Below are 21,216 nucleotides of genomic sequence, written 5' to 3'. Positions count from 1 at the left end.
GCCCAAAGCTATCAAATGCTCCTCATATGTTAACCCTTTCATTCCCGGGACCTTCTCTTAACCCTCTCCAATGCCAGCATATTTTTCTGAGATACGGGGCCCAAAACTGCTCACAATACTCCGTGCAGTCTGATTAATGCTGTATAAAGCCTCAGCATCACATTCTGCTTTTATATTCTAGCCCTCTTGAAATTAATGCTAACATTAAATTTGCTTTCCTTACTACCGACTTGACCTGTAAGTTAATTGTTAGGGAACCCTGCACAGGGACTCCCAGGTCCCTTGCATGTCTGGTATTTGAATTTTTGCCCTGTTTAGAAAATAGTTTACATCTTTATTCCTTCTACCAAAGTGTATGACTATACACTTCCCAACACTATATTCTATCTGCCACTTCCATTGCCCATCCTCCCAATCTGTCTAAGTCCTTCTGCAGACTAGCTGCTTCCTCAACACTACCTGCCCCTCCACCTAACTTTATATCAACTAGAAACTTGGCCACAAAGCCATCAATTCTGTCATCCAAATCATCAACATAGCACATGGAAAGAAGTGGTCCCAATACCAACCCCTGCAGAACACCACTAGTCACCAGCAGGCAAGCTTTATTCTTTGCTTCCTGCCAGTCAGCCAATCTTCTGTCTATCATTTCTGTAATAACATGGGATCTTACTTTGTTAACCAACACCTTGATCAAGTTTAAGAGGTTTTTAGATAAACCCATGAATAGGAAGAGAATAGAGGGATATGAATGATACACAGAAGGACATTTACTATAAATTGCCATAAAGACCAGCACAGCACTGTGGACTGAATGGCCTGCCAGTGCCAAGCTGTTCCATGCTCTATGAGAAAGCTGTGCTGCTGTATTTATTGCATTTATCTTTCACCTTGCTAAGATTTACAGTTCAAAGTCTAATGTGTATCGTACGGTGGATAAGGTCATTAGAATCAGTAGATACCATACACGATGCTCCTTGGGACATACCATCATTAAATTTGATGTTGAACAGTAAAGCCACATTCCAGATTATAGTCAATAGAAGATCCATCCACTGAAAAAAACAGTGTAATGATGAACATGTAAGCATTGACCAAAAGATGTTTGAAATGTCAGATTTTACCATCTTTAATACTCTCTGTTCCCTTTACTTGCCTCCATTTCTTCACACTCCTTAAACTCAACCTTGTGCAAGATCTCTACCATGAATTTCCTGATGTGTGTTAAATCTGGCTTACCCATCACCAGCAGTCTCATTAATCCATTCTAGTTTGCTGCTCTTCCGTACACAACATGAAAAACCCTATTCTTATTCTGCTTCATAGCCCAGTCAGCATCTGAAATATCTTCCAATTTGGTATCCACCCTGTGTACTTTGTTTCTCGGACTCCAACCTTTTGGGCCATTCCTTATCCTGCCACTCTTGCCATGAGCATCAGAGTAATATCCCCTAACTCACAACTCAAAGGTCCCTCTAGTTCCATCGCCAGAGCACCAGTGTGATATTCCCTGATGCACACCTGGAAGCTTCCTCTATTGCCACATTTCCACAAGTGACAGAGTAATATCCTCTGACTCTCAACTCATAACCCTGTCTAGTTCAAGAGTTTCCAACCTTTTTTATGCCATAGACCATGCCATGGACCCCAGGCTGTGAACCCCTGATCTAATTCCACCTTTCCCTTTCCTCTTACTAATCAAAAAACTAGCCAAGCTATTGTTGACCTGATCAAGCTCAACCTTCTTGGCATTGGCTTTCCTCGCACTAGTTTTGACAAGCACTTTATAATGCTGGCTGAAAAGACCAAAGCAGCTGTATATTGTGCTGATATTCCCTACTTTAAAACTGATTGATTAAAATCAATTCCCATTAATAGAATTCTCTCTCATAAATGAATTCATTTTGATTTAAATTTTATCCTTTAAGACTGTGTTGCACCGATGATGATCAAAGCATCAGCTAAATCTGTTAAAGTTGAATCAAAAGATATTGGATTAACTGCAAGATTTTATATAAAGTCGGAATTCCACACTTATCTAAGGTGAGGTTGAACGAATCTTTGAAGAAATAACTTCAGTTTATCCAGTGGTTCGTATGGTATAATACCCTCCCAAGCTTAAAGCCAGCTGCATACTGTATTAGTTAATGTCAACTGAGGCAGACGTTAGTATTTTTGATATTCTCCAGGGCTGGTGGTTTAGCAAAGCAACGGATTGGAACCGATTCTAGCTGGGACAACAGCAGATAACCTGCTGCCATTCACCACATAGGCTCACCTAATTGGAATGAGGCATTGAAGACTGATGCTGCATGGGGAGCAATACTCCAGCAAGAGTCAGCGATATTGCTTCAGCCTTTGTTGTTACCAGGGCTCAAGCAGACTTCAGGCTGAAAAAACATACAAGCTCCACACTACTACTTAGCCACTCCCGCTGAGCCTAGCATTGTGCCTTCACAACAAAAACAGGCAAAGTAACCAATTACCTGACGACTTTCATTTTTCAGGAGAAGCAAATAAGCACAGTATACGTACACTGCAACATAATAATTTTGCGGCATGCATTTGAACATGGCCAAATTAGCCCCTTGCATAGCCTAAGCCTACATGTTAATTAACTACACTTCAAATTAAGAATACTTAAAACTGTGGTAACAAGTAAGTAGCATTCCAGGGAAAAAATTCTCTCAATTAGTGAGGATGTTTGTAACTTAAAAAGGACTTGTGGGTATGAACTGATGTGTAATTACTTGGGAAGTGAAACCTCTGGGTCAACAAAGACCCGCTGTACTCTGTGCAGTTGCACCATATCGGCAATGTGGAGAAGTCTGAACTTCCGTGAAGCTGATTACTGGTCAGATGTGATGTTTGTTGTAATTTTTCTCCCTTCCCCCTCCATAAGAAAACACATTCTAAAATGATCCCATCAACCCCCTACTAGCCTCAGCATCTGTCTGAACAGCAACAAATCCAATAATGAGGCAGCATAGCCATCAAATTTGTAGCATATGGCAGGCACTGTCTATAATGCATTCTAACAATTAGGAACCAAATAAAAACATGCTCTATTAGGCGGTGAAAAATCTTCAAAGTTCTTGTCCTTTTTAAATTAACACATTTCAACACTGCAAAACAACTTTCAAAACTATACATGATTAATGGCTGGACTGTGGAAGGAGAAACAAAAGAGTATCCATGGCTTCCAGGTCCAAGCTACCGTTGTGCACAGTCAGCAAGCTGACAGGAGAATTAATCTGGAAAGAGCTGTGATTAGCAGTGATTAACACTATACTTACAGAATGAAGGATCAGAATCAGGTTTAACATCACTAGCATATGTCGTGAAATTTGTTAACTTAGTAGCAGCAGTACATGACAATATAGAAAAAATAAATACATGAATTACAGTAAATATATATATATATTAAATAATTATATTAAAAATAGGGCAAAAACAGAAATAATTTTAAAAAAGGTAGAGTTCATGAGTTTAATGTCCATTCAGAAATCTGATGGCAGATAGGAAGAAGCTGTTCCTGAATTGCTGAGTGTGTGCTTGCTTTCAGGCTTCTGCATCTCCTTCCTGACGGTAACAAAAAGAGGAGGGCATGTCCTGGGTGATGGGGGCCCTTAATGATGGACCCGCCTTTCTGAGGCACCGCTCCTTGAAGGTGTCTTGGATACTACAGAGGCAAGTACCCATGATGGAGCTGACTAATTTGACAACTTTCTGCAGCTTCTCTCGATCCTCTGCAGAGGCATCCCCTCCCACTACCCCCATGCCAGACAGTGATGCAGCCTGTCAGAATGCAGAGATTGTTATGAATCCCAGTGCAGGCAAACATTTAATTCTGCACTTGCCATCACCAACCTGCTGCTTACACAGATATATTCTATTCTTGTTTTTATCTTGGCAGGTTTTAAGCTTTTCTATTGGAGTGTTATTTGAATCTATGATGCTTGTTCCTCCGTTATCATTCCTACTGGAAGTAGAATTTCCCCAGAAGTCTAAAGATTATTATTCTTAGTCAACGATATCACTGCTGTTTATCTTCTGGCATAGGAAGCTGGCCAACATCTGCTACTGACACCCAAAGCAGAAATAACATGAAAATGATTTGCAGAATGAGCTTCATCATCATGGTTTAATGAAGGGGTGTTCTGAGTTCCTCTAATCTTTTTAATTATATTTTTATAGGGTGTAGAGAGTGCTGACAGGAATCTCATGTATTAAGGTTAATGGAGGATTCAGCAGTGGTAATATCATTATCTGGGTGGTGGGGTGAAGATACGTCTCTACCAAAGGAGGTAAAAGGAGCTTCTTCCCTCCATTAGCCTCCAGCTCACCCTTGGAAAAGGTGCACCACATGCTTAGCCCCACCAAATCACAGTTGCATGAAGCCCATGGGAGCAGGTGGCTGTATGAGCAGCTGGTGCATATCACAAGTCCTGGCTATGTCACCATTGATGTCAGGCAGACAATCTCTGAAGAGTATTGATAATGGCTGGGGTCACCCACCCTGTAAAGACACTGCCCGGAAGAAGACAATGGAAAGCCACTTCTGTCAAAAAATCAGGATGAAGACTACGAAAGCCTACCACCTATAATGAGTGAACAAATATCATTGTACATCAAGGGGAATTAGATTTCCTACTGCCAGAGATGATCACTCCTGTGTAGTGAGAATATTTCTAGCCACGTATTGACCAATGGCTGAATATCATACAGCCTATACCTCATACAATGATGGAAGTGCTTCATTTCCCAGGGACAAAATATTGCAGTCGGTGGAAATCTGAAATACCACAGAAAATGCTGAAGATAATCAGCAGTTCAGGCAGCATCAGTGGAGGGAGAAACAGAGCTACCAATCAGGGTTCCCAAACTGGGGTCCACGGACACCTCAGTTAATGGTAGGGGTCCATGGCATAGAAAAGGTTGGGAACCTATTTAAAGTTGATGAAAGGTCATCAATAAAAGGTAATAGCTACTGCCATGCCTTCTTTGTAGTTGCATAATTGCTGGATAGATATGACTATTATTAGACTTTGCTTGCTTTTTGAAGCTAATCAAGTGCCTATAGATTTAATTCAACAATTTTTGTTTCCTTAAGTGAATGTAAATGAATAAAAAACAGAATTATAGCAATTTTTATGCAGAACCATGCACTAAAAAATGACTTGAGTACTTTCCATCAGGAAGGGTACAAGAAACCATTAAATGCTGTGCCTTCATCATGTTGATCAAGTCCATCAGAGCTGAAGGAGCTCACTCTATTCAGCCAGAGAACTGCCCCTTGGATGTGAGCAACATGCTTGGGAAGGTTGACTCAACCCATTTCCTCGGTCACCACTAACAGGCATTCTAGCTCATAAGATGTGTAGCTCAGGTGGCTGTTGGTTGGATTGAGTTGTTCTCCAATTTTGCCAATTCACTTGCAATTGTTTCGTCACCATACAAGGAGACATCATCTGTGCGCTGTTGTGGTGTGTCCTCCAAATGCTTGGCCTTTAGATAATTTTCAATCAGATGATTGGCCGCCATTAGGGGAACTCGATTGTGATGTGGGGAGAAGATCTTGTCACTGATTGGCTGTTAAACTGATGATGTCCCCTTGCATACTGTCGAAACATTTACAAGTAAATTGCCAAGATCGGAAAGCAACTTGGCCAACCAGGTACTCTAGCCTATCGATGCTATTCTGTTTAAGACCTCACCAACTCAAGCTGGTAAAAACCAAATAAACACAAATTACACCTCACAATATAATTCCCCTTGTGTAGTTCTGTCTGAGGGTGTGCATTTTCATAGCACCATAGCACCATATGTCAATACTTTAATCTGTTAAATTGCTCAAGTCACATGATCTGATCATCTGCCTCACATCCCTTGCCATATGTGTTTGCATGCCTCACAATGTTTGAAATAATCAAATGGGCTGAGCTTATAGCGTGCAACTCTGATGTGAATTGGATAAAAAGCCTATAATCAGTTTTCATTATGCTGGACAGTGGAACTGTAAATGCAATGATGCTTCTAGCTCTAGAGTTCACAACCTGTGGTCCATGGACCCCTAGGTTAATGTAGATGTCCACGGTATAAAAATGGGTGGGAACTACTGTGCCTAGCCACAGTTTGACTTTTCAAAGAAGGTCAAAGGTTTACACCCAAAATTTCCAATGTATGTTGGTGAGAGAGGAAGCTTGCAGAACTTAAACTGCAACATCTTCAAATATGTGACTGAAACTGGAGAAAGGGTCAGCAAGACAAAGGTGAATTGTGGATGGGAGGCAAGTCACTTACCCGCTGAATGGGATTTTATTTTGGAATGATTCCCAGTGCAATCAAAGCCAGGAAAAATTCAGATAAATTTTAGTTCTAAGAATGAGGGCAGATCCCATTGAAACCTATCAAATGTTGAATGGCCTCAATAGAGTGGATGGGGAGAGGATGTATCCCATGGTGGGGGAGTTTTAAGACCAGAGGACACAGCCTCAGAATAGAGTGGTGTCCATTCAGAATGGAGATGAGGAGGAATTTCTTTTGCCAGAGAATGGTGAATCTGTGGAAACTGCCGCCAGAGGTGGCTGTGGAAGCCAAATCACTGGGTGTATTTAAGGCCGAGGTTAATAGATTCTTGTTTAGTCAGGGCACGAAGGGATACAGGGAGAAGGCAAGAGATTGGAGCTGAAAGAGAAATGAATCAGCCATGATGATATTGGTGGAGCAGAATAATGGGCCAAATGGCCTAATTCTGCTCCTATATCTTAAGGTCTAATGAAGGGTCTCAGCCTTGTAAGACTAACTATTCGTAGATGCTACCTGACCTGCTGAGTTCCTCCAGAATTTTGTGGTACTCACTCAAGATTTCTGCAGCATCTTTTGTGTCTCAGATAAAATCTCCTTTATGCATGATTTTTGCAGGACCTGATTAAAGTATTTTTTATGCTAAGGTGTTCAATTTTGCAATAAGTTACCACTAATTCATCTACGTTTCTCTTGACATACAATGTCAAGGCATGAAATAAACATTCTTTCTATATTCCAAGGGGAGGCCTTACAATAATGTGTAATAATAATACTGAATCCTTAACCCATCTGGTACAGGCAAGGTTTAAATCTATCAACGGCACTAATGCTTCCAAGCATCTATTAGATTGTACTTGATTGTGACCCTTCGTCAAATGCCACATTACCAGAAAAGCATCGCCATCTGTAAGAGTAATATCACTTTCAGGCCTGAACATTAACAGCAATGACCTAAGGTGAAGTGTTCCACTGCCACTTTCAGTGATCTAAGATGCAACCCAGCCTTCCTTACAATAACGTTAAACTGGGCCTGGTGTCTTAATTGGTTTCAACTGATACAAACCAAATATTCCCTTTGTGATATTTAACGTTTCACCAAATAAAGTGAATTCCACCCAAGAGCAGCCTTATAAATCTATTACCTCATCGTTGGGGAGTATTAAGTTAACCCCAAAATATTCATTTGCATCCCTATGCTTTTTCCAACATAAACCAATTTTGCAAGCAGCAAGGTATGGATTCCAGCAATAATACACTTACCAATTGGTGACATAGATTTACAAAAGGTTGGTGCACATATGATGTCACCAGGAAGCTTAAATTAATTTCCTGCTCTTCCCCTCATTCACCTGATGGATGAAAATGTACTCTTTCCCCGTACACTCTCAGGATCTTGGTGCAGAGGTTAATCACTTCTCAATTTTGTCTTTGAAAGGTAATAATACCCATAACTAATTCCTTGAAATATAAGTTTTTTTCCCTCAGACTTTTTTTTCCTTCTCTACCTCTCAATATACCAGATTACTCACCACATCCCAGTTAAGGTCGAATTGGTATTTGTCCTGTCAGGGTAATGTAATCGGTGATAATATACATAATTCACAACCACCAACATTGAGTTGGGGTTCACTTTAAGAGACTGGTCTGATGTGATGATGTAATTATGCGAAGTTCTGTTACCGCACTTTGTGTTCACGTTTTGGAGTTCAATAAATGAGCTGTTATGGATTTTCTTAAACATAAAACACCTCTACCATTTTATTTGCAAAAACCTATTATAACAATACTCTAAGAATAACAAAAACATTGGTCCCAGGTTGAATCATACGGCAAGGAAACAGGCCCTTCAGTCCAAAACAAGAGAAAATTTGCAGATGTTGGAAATCCAAGCAATACACCCAAAATGCTGGAGGAACTCAGCAGGCCAGGCAGCATCAACTACAATCGACATTTCAGACCCTTCAGTCCATCTAGTTCATGCCAGCCATCATTTGTTTACACTAATCCCATTGTTTTTCATTATTCTCAATGCTATCGACTCCTTCCCAAGACTTCACTTTCTAACTCACTTGGGGCGATCTACAGTGCACATCTGCACATCTTTGAAATATGGATGCAGCCAGAGGAAATCCAGGTAGCCACAGGGAGACCTTGCAAACTCTACACAGCCAGCACCGGAGGTCAGGATTGACCCCAGGCCATGGAAGTGGTTAGGAGCCAGCTCTAACTGGTTGTACCACTGTGTAGCCCGCATGAAACTGACTAAAATTATCAATGAAATATAGCCTTGTTGATGAAGAGAAATACTCCTAGTGGAGCAGCACTGCAGTGTAATGGTTCACACAACACCTTACAGTACCAGCAATCCAGGTTCAATTCCCACTGCTGCCTGTAAGGAGTTTGTACATTCTCCCCGTGACCGTGTGGGTTTTCTCCGGGTGCTCCGCCTTCCTTCCAAAGTCCAAAGACATACAGGTTGGTAGGCTAATTGGTCACTGTAAATTGTCCCATGATTAAGCTAAGATTAAATCATGGGTTGCTGGGCATCATAGATTAAAGGAGCACAAGGGCCTATTCCGAGCTGTATCTCAATAAATAAATGAAAATACATCCACTCTCTATATGCTAATGCATATGAATCCCCTTTCTACGGTTCTATCTTGCGATGTGCATTGTCATAGAACAGCCTGTTAACACTTAGTTCTTTTAAATTACTAAATGATAAGACAGAGATTTACAATCATGACAGGCCACAAACCAAGATTTCCAACTCACTGAGCTGTAGACTGAAAGGAAAGAGGCTTTTCAGAGGAGGAGGGTAAAGGAACGGGAGCACTAATAGCCCCAGATCACTCCTACAGATTTCCTACAGCAGGGACAGAGTAGCAGAGGAGGCTTTCAGCTCTCTAGAGTCAAGAAAATGGACTAACAGTCTGAAACTAAAGTACAAGGCAATTTTAAATGAAGGAAAATGAAATATACTATAATCATTTATCTGACCTTAAACTTAATCCTCTTTCTAACCATGCAAAGCAGTTAAAGACAATGAATCCACATCTGTCTCTTTAAATGGATTAAATGAAGGTTCCAGCCACACACGAAATTGCAAACCTAGAATAGCTGACTCAAAACAAAGATTTCCTGTTACGACTAATTAGAATATTCAGGAAAGATTTTCCTTTCTTGCTGGAAAAGCTGGCTTAAATGGTTTAATTTACCCCAGCAGTTGTTTGCCGTCCAAATTCCTTTCTTTAACTGTTGCTGCATTTTGAGATTTTAAACTAGATTTGCATCAGCTGCAGACCATTTCATAATAAAAGTGGACATCACGATTTACAATGTTGTGACTACTTGTCAATATCTTTGTCAAGACATTTCAGTCAACTGAATACATCGTTTGCCACCCAGCCAACTTCTATGTTTAGAAGCTGAAAAATAAATGCAATCAGACAACACATTCACCTACAAATTAATGATCAATTATAAAACAGAAAACAGATAAGCGTACAATATTATTGCAGTAATTATAGACCACTTTCCCCCAAGGACATCTAAAAGCTCTACTGCACTGGCATACAGCATAAAACTGACCTTTATACCCTAATCTCTCATGTCTTGCATGATTCCTTATGACTATCTAGTCTTGCCTTGATCAATTGCTATTAGCTTCAAAAAATACTTCTGAATTAAAACATTCCAATCCAAGAAATTACTAAATTCCTTCCAAGGCAGAAGATTAAAGTCCCATTACAGGTTTTGAAAAGTTATCTAAACTGATATTTCAGTCCATTCATGAAGAATCTGCCTCGTTGTGAAGGGTCTCAGATGCAACATCAAACCTGGGCTCTTTAGGCATGATTGTGATGTGGGAGTATCGGAAACTCATGCTTCACCAAACAAAAACAAATCCATTTTATCTAATTAATTAGAGGGTGTCATAATGGCATAAAGGTTAGCACAACGCTTTATAGTGCTGGCAACCTGTGTTCAAGTCCCGCCGCCACCTGCAAGGAGTTGGCATGCTCTCCCTATGATTACCTGGGTTTCTTCCAGGTGCTCCTGTTGCCCCCCCCCCCTACATTCCTAAAGATGTACAGGTTAGTAGGTTAATTGGTCATTGTAACTTGTCCTGTGATTAGGCTCAGATTAAATCGGGGGATTGCTGGACGGCCTGGCTTGAAGGACCGGAAAGGCCTATTCCACGCTGTATCTCAATCAATCAGTCAATAAGTAAATAAATAGGTAGGTAGGTAGGTAAATAAATAAATAATCACTTCACTTACATGAGAGTCTGTCATGCGTAGAACCTTGATGTGATAAGGAGCTAAGCAATTATAAGTCTCTCCTTTATTAGATTTTTCTAATTAGAGAATATGATTTCTATTCTGATTGGAATCTGATGCTGGATTTCTCTAAATAACATCATCGATGGAACATTTTTTGGACCTGTCCAGAACACAAGGAGCACCATGTAATTCTAAGATCTTTACTCCAAACATTAGACCATGACCTATTCTGAATGAGGAGTCTCTGGGCACATACTAGGAGGGAAGTGTTTTAAACAGTACAACAAGGATCAAGCATACCTCTGAAATGGTTTCTTGCATACATCTTTAGATAAGTTCATTCTCTGCACCCAATTTAGCAGCAACTCACATTCCGAATGACAGCCAAATAATTTTGTAAAGATATAAATCAAACTGGCTTGACTATAAAAAATTCATATGTATTACAGAGGATAAGGTTCCTCAAACTTCGAGAACCTTGCCAAGCATTTTTGCACAGCAATTGAAGGTTGACTGTTTCTCAATGTTTCACTACACCCCCCTTCAGAATTAAAGAGAAACACAATCAATCATGGAAATACAGTTAACTGAGAGACCAAGTTTTGACACCGTGTTCTAATGATTCGCCCACCTGCATCTGATTGCACTAATGAAATGAGTTATGGGAATTACTCACCTCGCGATCTTTTAGCTTCATAGCCAGCACTAGCTGGAGACGGTGGTTGTTTAGGGCCTCTCGGTAGTTGCCACTGGAGAAGAATGCCGATCCCAGGTTACCATGGGCCCGACACTCGCCCGTGTGGTCACCTGGTTAAGAGGGAAATACAGGGGAAATAAAGTCAGCTTCATCTTTACTAAGACGGACAACTTTATTACTTTGGATAAATCAGATTACGGTTTATTATTACTAGCATATATCGAACTGAATTGAATTGACTTTATTTCTTACATGCTTCATATACACGAGGAGTAAAAATCTTCAAATGTGTAATGTGTAATTATAGTAATTTATAATAAATAGTCAATGTAACAGGGACACAGTTATATCAGCATGAATTAATCAGTCTGATGGCCTGGTGGAAGAAACTGTTCCAGAGCCTGTTGGTCCTGGCTTTTATGCTGCTGTACCATTTCCCAGATGGCAGCAGCTGGAACAGCTTGTGGTTGGGGTGACTCGGGTCCCCAGTGATCCTTCTTTACACACCTATCTTTGTAAATGTCCTGAATAGTGCAAAGTTCACATCTGCAGATGCGCTGGGCTGTCCGCACCACTCTCTGCATGAAATTTGTACTTTTATAGTTGTGTAATACACAGAAATTACAATAAATTACAATAAGAAATATATATTTTAAAAAAATAAATAGTGCAAAAAGAGAGCAATATAGTAAGAAAGCGTTCATGAGTCATGGTTTGTTAAGAGGTCTGAAGCTGGTTCTAACATGCTAAGTATGTGCACTCATGCTCCTGTACCTCCTTCCTAACGGTAGTAATGAAAAGGGGGCACATCTAGTGTAGTGAGGGTCCTTAATGATGGATACCATTTTCTTGAGGCATCACCTTTTAAAGGTGCCCTCAGTGGTGAAGAGGCTGGTGCCTATGATGGAGCTGTCTAAGTCTTCTGCGACTTTCTCTGATCCTGTGCATTGGAGTCTCCCAAATGGGTGCTGATGCAACCAGTCAAAATGCTCTCCATGGTCCATCTGTAGAAATTTGCTAGAATCCTTGCTGGCAAGCCAAATCTCCTCAAATGCCAAATGAAGTATAGCCTCTGGTATGCCTTCTTTGTGGTTACATCAATATGTTGGTCCCAGGAACATGAAGCTGTTCACCCATTCCACTGCTGATCCCTCGATGAGGACTGGTATGCGTTTTCCCAACTCCCCCTTCCTGAAAGTCCACAATCAATTCCACAGTGTTAATGACATTGAGTGAAAGGCTGTTACCGTGTCATCACTTCAACCAGCCAATCTCTCTTGCTCCTACATGCCTTCTCATCACCATCCAAGATTCTGCCAATTACAGTCATGTCATCAGAACATTTAGAGATGGCGTTTGAGCTGTGCCTAGATGCACAATCATTTATCATGACCTGCTTTAGTTTCTCAAACAACTAGCTTAGGCTAGGGTATATCAGGGGTCCCTGGACTCCTTGCTTAATTGTATTGGTCCAAAGCATAAAAACCTTGGGATGGATGTGAACTATAATGGAAATATCAATAGAAATAAATACCTTTATCCCTATTTCAGTTGTCTTCAGAACACATAATGCTGTGTTGGTACTGGGCAAGTGAATTATTTCATGAATGAGGTTAGTCATCAAATTCTAAAAGGTGGTTTAACCAGAGAGGAATCAACACTTATTCTCCCCAGGTCACTGCCAAGACACACGTTCTATTACATGCAACACACACAATACCCTACAGGAACTCAGCAAGCCAGGGAGCATCAATGGAAAAGACTAGACAGTCAACTTCTCGGGCCGAGTCCCTGCTTCAGGACTATTATATATCAATGCAGAGCTGCTAGAAGCAGGAATCCCAGTCCAGGTACTTGGCCATTTGCCAGATCTTCTATTTTAAACATATCAATTATATCACAAATCAATCTTTTAAGCCACAATGAGCAAGAGACAGTTCTGTATAGGAATCAAATTGCAGGAAGAGTTCAGCAGGTGAGTCAGCATCTGTATCTGTGTGGGGCTAGGGGAAAATGGTGGAAGGAATGGTCAATAACAATCTAAATGAATTTGCTTCTTGTTGAGACCTTGCATCAGTTCTGAGAGTGGACAGGGCAGACTGCCAGAATGAAGTGGGCAGAGACTGCAGGTGAACTTGGTGATAGGTGGACAAAGGAGGGCTGATGGATAATACAGCGAGATGAGGGAGGCAGAAGGGTGGAGCTGGGTGGAAGAAGTAGACAAGGAATTAAAAAGTGGCAGATGGAGCCAGATAGGGGAAAAGGGAGGGTGAAGTTGGAGGTTGAAAAGGGGAAATTCAAAGGCTGCCACTGCTGTAGTCTGATAAGTAGGAGAGGTGATAATAGGAACCATTAAGGGAGAAGTGAAAGGCATGTGGAGCCAATGAAGGAGGGGGTCTATTGGGGGAACATATGATGGGTGGGGAATTTACTACACTAGTTGTGTTACTCTAGCAGTCTGTTTTTTTTCCCCTTCAAATTCCAACATCTGCTGCTCAAATCTGTATAACCTCTTCTCAAAATCAGAAAACCTTCACTGAATCAATGAGTCTTTCATTGAATTTGTCGTGCATCCTCTCTAGGGATGACAAAACCTTCCTAAGGCGCAGTATCCAAAGTAGAATGCCAATTTCTAGGGAAGGTCTGATGATTGTTCTGCAGAATATGAGATAGCTTTTCCTCAGTGTATTCCAGACTCCGAAGATAAAGCTCAAAGTTTCTCTTTGATTAGACCATACCATAAGACATAGGAGCAGAATTAGGCCATTCAGCCCATCAAGTCTGCTCCGCTATTTCATCATAGCTGATCCAATTCCCTCTTAACCCCATTCTCCTGCCTTCTCCCCATAATTTTTCACACCATGACTAATCCTGTCCTTCTTAGTAAGTTACTTGTTGTACTGAGAAGAAATAGAACTAAGAGTTAATAGTAAAGCTACTTGAGGTTTCAATACCATTTAATAACATCTTTAATCATTTCAAGACTCTGTTCCTACCCAATTCTCACATTCTTTCTTTCCTTTAAGGGCAATAAGCTGTTGAATAAACTTGGCAACCACCAAGAGCTCTTTGGGGTTGAGGATTCCAAAGGCTAATACGTTTTCAGATAAAGAAATTGCTCCATAATACATGACTGACCTTTTATCCTGGGAAGATACCTTTTTATTCCAGACACTCTTGTCAATGGAAATAGTCACCAGGCATTGACCTTGTGAATCCTTTTCTGAATCACATTCATTGTACCCATCTGAGGCCCAGCAGTGCAGAGCCCAATAATCTATCAACACACAAGTTGGAGGGAGTTCAGCTTTTTGTGCATTGGTCCAGATTCAAACATCTGCAGTCTCTCATCTCTGCCAATATACAGTATAATCTTTCTTAAATTGAAAGTGAATGATAGATTTCACATCTGAACATTGGCCTTCCATTTCCCATAATATGGCCACTTACACTGTTTGTCCATTCCTCGTTCACTTTAACTCCCATGCACACACCTTGTACTGTAGCAGCATTTGTAGACTTAAATTCTTTCATTCAAATTAGTCTACAATGACATGCAGTACTGTGCAAAAGTCTTAGGCACATATATATAGCTAGGGTGCCTGAGAATTTTGCACAGTACTGTATTTGTCAAGCTGGAGCAAAAAGCGAGTTTGTAAATTTGGCGGGAGCAAAAGATGTTGGGAATGACAAGTGTGGAGCACCACAGGAGGACTGTGGGGCTGGTGGCAGAGAAGGAGTGCTGGGGCAGGGGGCTGACACACCCAGCCCTGAAACATCAGGCAAGGCCATCTGATTCCAAACAATTGGTTTATTTATCATTATAGAACCCGCTCCCTCCCCTCTCCCTTCCCCTTTTCCGAACCAAGATCTTCCTCTCCCTACTTCCTGTCCACTTTCAGTCCACAATAGAGTAATAGAGACCCATGTCAGAATCAGGTTTATCATCACTCACATACATCATGGAATTAGTTTCTTTTGTGCCAGCAGTACAGTGCAATACATAAAATTACTTCAGTACTGTGCAAAAGTCTTAGGCTACATATATATATATATATATATATATATAAACCACTTGGGTTTACCCCTATCTTCCAAAGGCATATAGTTGTTAGGTTAATTGGACACTGACAATTGCCCCTACTTTGGATGTGGGTGGAAAAATGTGGAAGGAGTTGTGGGATTGGAAAGGAAGAGAGAAGACGCCAGAATATAAAGGTGGGGGGAGGGGAAGGAGTGTGGGTCCTGGCCTGAAATGGCGACTATCTATTCATTTCCATAGATGCCGTCTGACCTGTTGAGTTCCTCCAGCGTCTTGTGTGTGTTGCTTTGGATTTCTAGCATCTGCAGATATTCTCGTATTTTTGCCTTTCTGGCACTGTATCATTTCCCTTGTCATAAAGTCATAGAAAAGTACTACACAGAAACAGGCCCCTTGGCCCATTTAGTCTCTGCCAAACCATTTAAACTGCCTACTCCCATCGACCAACACATTAACCCACCATACCCCTGCCATCCAGTTACACAGCCTTAAACGTTGAAATCGAGCTGGCACGTACCCCTTATTCTGGCAGCTCATTCCACACTCTCACCGCCTTCTGAGTGAAGAAATTTCCCCTCATGTTCCTCTTAAACTTTTCACCTTTCACCCTTAACCCATGACATCCAGTTGTAGTCCCACCCAACCTCAGTGGAAAAAGCCTGCTTGCATTTACCCTATCTATACCCCTCATAATTTTGTATATCCCTAACAAATCTCCCCTTAATCTTCTTCTAGTACTCATTGATTTTTTTTTTGTAACTCACCTGTACCACTACTGAATTTAATTTGGCCTCTTAATACATTTATTGTCCTTGGTAATTGCACAAGATACTTTGAAATGAACCTATATTGCTGAGTGTTACGGTGGTCTGTGCCTTCACCCACCGACTGGCTGCAGGAATAGTAATTTATAATTTATGCTTCTGCCTCTATCAAGTGAACTTAAGTCAATTATGTCACAAGGTTGAATATACAATGTAAAACCAAGGAAGCCATTCACAGGCAGTGATCATTACTGAGACATTCTGTTGAAAATTCAGATAATATTAGGGCAGGCAATAAAATTCATCAGATTTTTAAATCTACCAACATTATAAATTCAACACATGAGCTCGTATTCATTAGAGGTAATGCAGTTAGTCCACAATGTGTTTGAACAGCCTGCTAATTCTCTAGGGTCAGCACTATTTATGATAAGTAATTAACCCTGGATTCCTGCAGATCTATTTAATTAGAAATCTTGTATCATCCATCACATATTTCAAGGCATCACACCTCAGAAGTGACACACTTCGGGATGTCATACCTTGGAATGCCGTATGTTGGTGGTACAGCAGAGGGTGATTGGCTGAAATTAGCCATTCAGTGGCGAAAAATTCAAAGGCATAAAGCTGCTTCTGCCAGCATTGTACAACGGAGTATCATTTCTCTCCTGGACTGAAACATAATAATAATAATTTCCAATCTGATTTGCATAATTCTGAAAATTCAGCTGGGCAATAGATAACATTAGCACACTATACCAGGCAGGCACAATTTTCACATCAGTCTCACAGAAAATGGTGGTGTTCCTCATGACGTTCTTTATGGAGCATTTCAGAGGGATGTAGATGAAGCTGTTCTTCTGTCAATCAGAGGATAACCACCTTTAATAATGGGGCTGGAATCCCTTTAAATTCTCAAATTAGATCAATTGCTGCCCAGCCTTTCCATAAGCAATGCCTCTTAGTCCCTTACTCCCAGTCTGTCAACAATTACACCACCCCAGTCCTCTGTGCCCCTCTTGACCAAGTCTCAAATAACCCTCCTGAGCTACCAATCACAAAGGAGTCAGTCTACAACTCTTATCTCCAACCACACTGCAAGCAAACCTGGATGACACAACGTGGGTGACCATCTTTAGTTCTGCTCGAGACCTAAGGCAACAGAGGCAGGCAGCAGGTTTTGGCTGGGAGGGTGGTGATGAGTGTGTCACTGGCAGTGACTGAAACAGTTATGGATGTGCTAGTACTCTGGGTCTTTCTACTTAATTGGTAATTGGGTTATTATTGTCACTATGTACCAAGGGACATTAGAACATAAGAAATAGGAACAAGAGTAGGACATCTGGCCTGTCGAGCCTGTTCCACCATTCAATAATATCATGGCTGATCTGAACATTGACTCATCTTCACCTACCTGTCTTTTCCCCATAACCCTTAATTCCTCTACTATGTGAAAATCTATCCAGCCTTGACTTAAATATATTTACTGAGTTAGCCTCCACTGCTTCTTTGGGCAGAGAATTCCACAGATTCACCACTTTTTGGAAAAAGCACTTTCTCCTCATCTCCATCCTAAGTTTACTCCCCCAAATCTTGAGGCTATGCTTCCTAGTTCTAGTCTCAACTATCAGTGGAAACAACTTTCCTGCCTCTATCTTATCTATCCCTTTCATAATTTTATATGCTTCTATAAGTTCTCTTCTCATCCTTCTGAATTCCAGCAAATACAATCCCAGACAGCTCAATCTCTCCTCATCTCTGGGATCAAGCTGGTGAACCTCTTCTGCACTGCCTCCAAAACCAGTATATCCTTCCTCAATTAAGGAGACCAGAACTGCATGCAGTGAAAGGCTTTTGCTTATATCCATCCAGTCAGATCATCACATATGTATATGTAAATACACAAAAGGAAATAAAAGAAAGCAGAATACATAGAGAGAGTCAAGTCAAGTCTATTCTCATTTAACTATATACATGTATACCGTCAAATCGTGTTTAGGGGTAACATGAGGGGGAATTTCTTTACTCAGAGAGTGGTAGCTGTGTGGAACGAGCTTCCAGTAGAAGTGGTAGAGGCAGGTTCGATATTGTCATTTAAAGTAAAACTGGATAGGTATATGAACAGGAAAGGAATGGAGGGTTATGGACTAAGTGCACGTTGGTGGGACTAGGTGAGAGTAAGCATTCGGCACAGACTAGAAAGGCCGAGATGGCCTGTTTCCATGCTGTAATTGTTATATGGTTATAAATGAGACAATGTTTCTCTGAGCCAAGGTGTAAAGCGCAGAAGTACACATAACATATGTAACACACTATAACTTATGAAAGTAAGGATAAAATCTACAGATGGATTACAATAAATGAAAAAAAGTAAAGTGCATTAATTAAATATTCTAAAGTACAGATCAGATTAACCAGTGAGCGTTCGAATGCAATGCAGCAGGGAGTTCAGAAGCCTAATGGTCTGAGGGAAGAAACTGTTTCCCATCCTGACCGTTCTTGTTTTTATGCATTGGAGCCTCCTGCCTGATGGTAGAAAGTCAAAGGGGATGCCGGATAGATGGGCAGGATCCTTAATAATACTAAGAACCCTGTGTATGCAGCGTTCCTGATAAATGTCCATCATGGGTGGTAGTCTTTTGTAGGAACTTGAAATCTGATGCTCAGCAGCTCCCATACCAGAGAGAGATGCAACTTGTCAGGACACCCTGAATGGTGCCCTATAAAATGCTGTTAAGATGGTGAGGGGGAACCTCACTTTCCTCAATCTCTGCTGTGCCTTCTTATTCAGGGAGGTGATATTAAGGGCCCTGGGGAGGTCGTCCATAATGTGAACTACCAGCAACTTGGTGCAAATTTGCTGTGCAAGAGGACAAGGCCATGATGAGACTTACTGAGAGATCAAGAACTCATGGGGCGTCATGATAGCTGCATAGAGGCTCACAACAGTTTACTGAACAGGTGAAGAAGGTTCAATTCCCACTGCTGCCTGTAAGGAGTGTACATTCTCTCCATGACCATGTGGGTTTCCTCCAGGGGCTCCAGTTTCCTCCCACAATCCAAAAACGTACTGGCTGTTATGCTAATTGATCATTATAAATTGTCCCGTGATTAAGCTGGGATTAAATCAGGAGGCTGGCTCAAAGGGCTGAAAGGGTCAATTCCATGCTGTAGCTCAATAAATTAATCTTTATTTTATAACAGGTCCATTCAAGAGACTTAAAACAGCAGGACAGAAGCTCTCCTTGAACCTGATAATATGCATTCATAAGCTTTACTACCTTCTACCCAATAAAAGGGGGTGGAGAGAAGAGTGAATTATAAGGATGGGATGGGTCCTTGATCACATTGGCTGCTTTCCCAAGGCAGCAGGAAGAGTAGACAAAGTCAATGAAAGAGAGGCTGTCTTTAACAATGGACCGAGCTGTGTCCACAATTGTCACCAATTTCTAGCAATATTGCGCAGAGCTGTTGCTACTCCAAGCTGTGCTACATCTGGATAAAATGCTTTCTATGATGCATCTTTAAAATTGGTGACATTCGTCACAAACATGCAAATTTCCTTAGTCTTTTGAGGAAGTAGAAGCACCATTGTGCTTTCTCGGCCATAGCATCTACATGGCTGAACTAGGACAAATAATTGGTGATATTTACAGCTAGGACCTTGAAGTATGAAGAGGGCATGACTTGGATGGTAGTGCCCTTTAATGATGGATGCTACTTTTGTGATGCAGCATTCCAAGTCAATGTAGTGGATAATGGGGAGAGCATTGCCTCTGATAGACTGGGCTGTATTCACCATTTACTGTAGCCTTCTCCATTTCTGGGTATTGGCATTTCCATACCAGACTGTGATACAACCAGTTGGGATACTCTCCACTGTGTATACTGTATATAGAAGTTTGGCAAAGTTTTTGGTGACTAACTTCCCCTGCCTTTCCCTGCTGCTTTGTAAATCCTATTTTTTCAGGTATGTCTCCAGTTTCCTGTTGAATTCTGCATCTGGATCTGCTGCTACTTTATACCTAGCAATACCATTTATTAAGAGAGAAAAAAAAATCCTCGTGGCAGTTTTGGTTGATTCATCTTTATTCTATGTCCTTTAGTTCTCCTTCCACCACTGGGAATAGTTTTCTCTCGCTCTATCTTCCCTAAACCCTTCATGATTATGATGAACTCTTTCTCACTATCTCATGACCTCATCTGCTTCAAGGAAGAAAAACCTCAGTCTATCTATCTCACTAAAGTCATTTGTTAGCACAACATTTTGGTATATTTCTGTTGCACACCACTCCAACCGTTCCTGAAGTCTGGTATCCAAAAATGGACATAGAAACATAGAAAATAGGTGCAGAAGTAGGCCATTCAGCCCTTCGAGCCTGCGCCGCCATTCAGTATGATTATGGCTGATCATCCAACTCAAAACTCTGTACCTGCTTTCTCTCCATACCCCCTGATCCCTTTAGCCACAAGGGCCATATCTAACTTCCTCTTAAATATAGCCAATGAACCGGCCTCAACTGTTTCCTGTGGCAGAGAATTCCACAGATTCACCACTCTCTGTGTGAAGAAGTTTTTCCTCATCTCGGTCCTAAAAGGCTTCCCCTTTATCCTTAAACTGTGACCCCTCATTCTGGACTTCCACAACATCGGAAACAATCTTCCTGCATCTAGCCTGTCCAATCCCTTTAGAATTTTATACGTTTCAATAAGATCCCCCCTCAATCTTCTAAATTCCAGTGAGTATAAGCCTAGTCAATCCAGTCATTCTTCATATGCAAGTCCTGCCATCCCAGGAATCAATCTGGTGAACCTTCTTTGTACTCCCTCTATGGCAAGAATGTCTTTCCTCAGATTATGGGACCAAAACTGCACACAATACTCTAGGAGTGGTCTCACCAAGGCCTTGTACAACTGCAGTAGAACCTCCCTACTCCTGTACTCAAATCCTTTTGCTATGAATGCCAACATACCATTTGCCTTTTTCACCGCCTGCTGTACCCGCATGCCCACCTTCAATGACTGGTGTACAATGAAACACAGGTCTCATTGCATCTCCCCTTTTCTTAATCGTCCACCATTCAGATAATAATCTGTTTTCCTGTTCTTGCAACCAAA

General features: G+C 41.1%; 1 protein-coding gene across 7 annotated transcripts in view; it reads right to left on the bottom strand.

Annotated features, from left to right (window-relative positions):
* Nucleotides 1–21,216, bottom strand: part of ttc28 (tetratricopeptide repeat domain 28) — an 886,755-nt gene that overhangs the window by 336,241 nt on the left and 529,298 nt on the right. For all 7 annotated transcript variants that reach the window (XM_059988046.1, XM_059988048.1, XM_059988047.1 and 4 more), the window contains one exon: nt 11,272–11,402. In XM_059988046.1, coding sequence (XP_059844029.1) covers nt 11,272–11,402 — 131 coding nt within the window. The remainder of the gene's footprint in view (nt 1–11,271; nt 11,403–21,216) is intronic.

The sequence above is a fragment of the Hypanus sabinus genome, chromosome 13, assembly GCF_030144855.1.
Source record: "Hypanus sabinus isolate sHypSab1 chromosome 13, sHypSab1.hap1, whole genome shotgun sequence".
In the NCBI taxonomy this organism is placed as follows: domain Eukaryota; kingdom Metazoa; phylum Chordata; class Chondrichthyes; order Myliobatiformes; family Dasyatidae; genus Hypanus; species Hypanus sabinus.
This window is presented reverse-complemented; position numbering and strand designations above follow the sequence as displayed.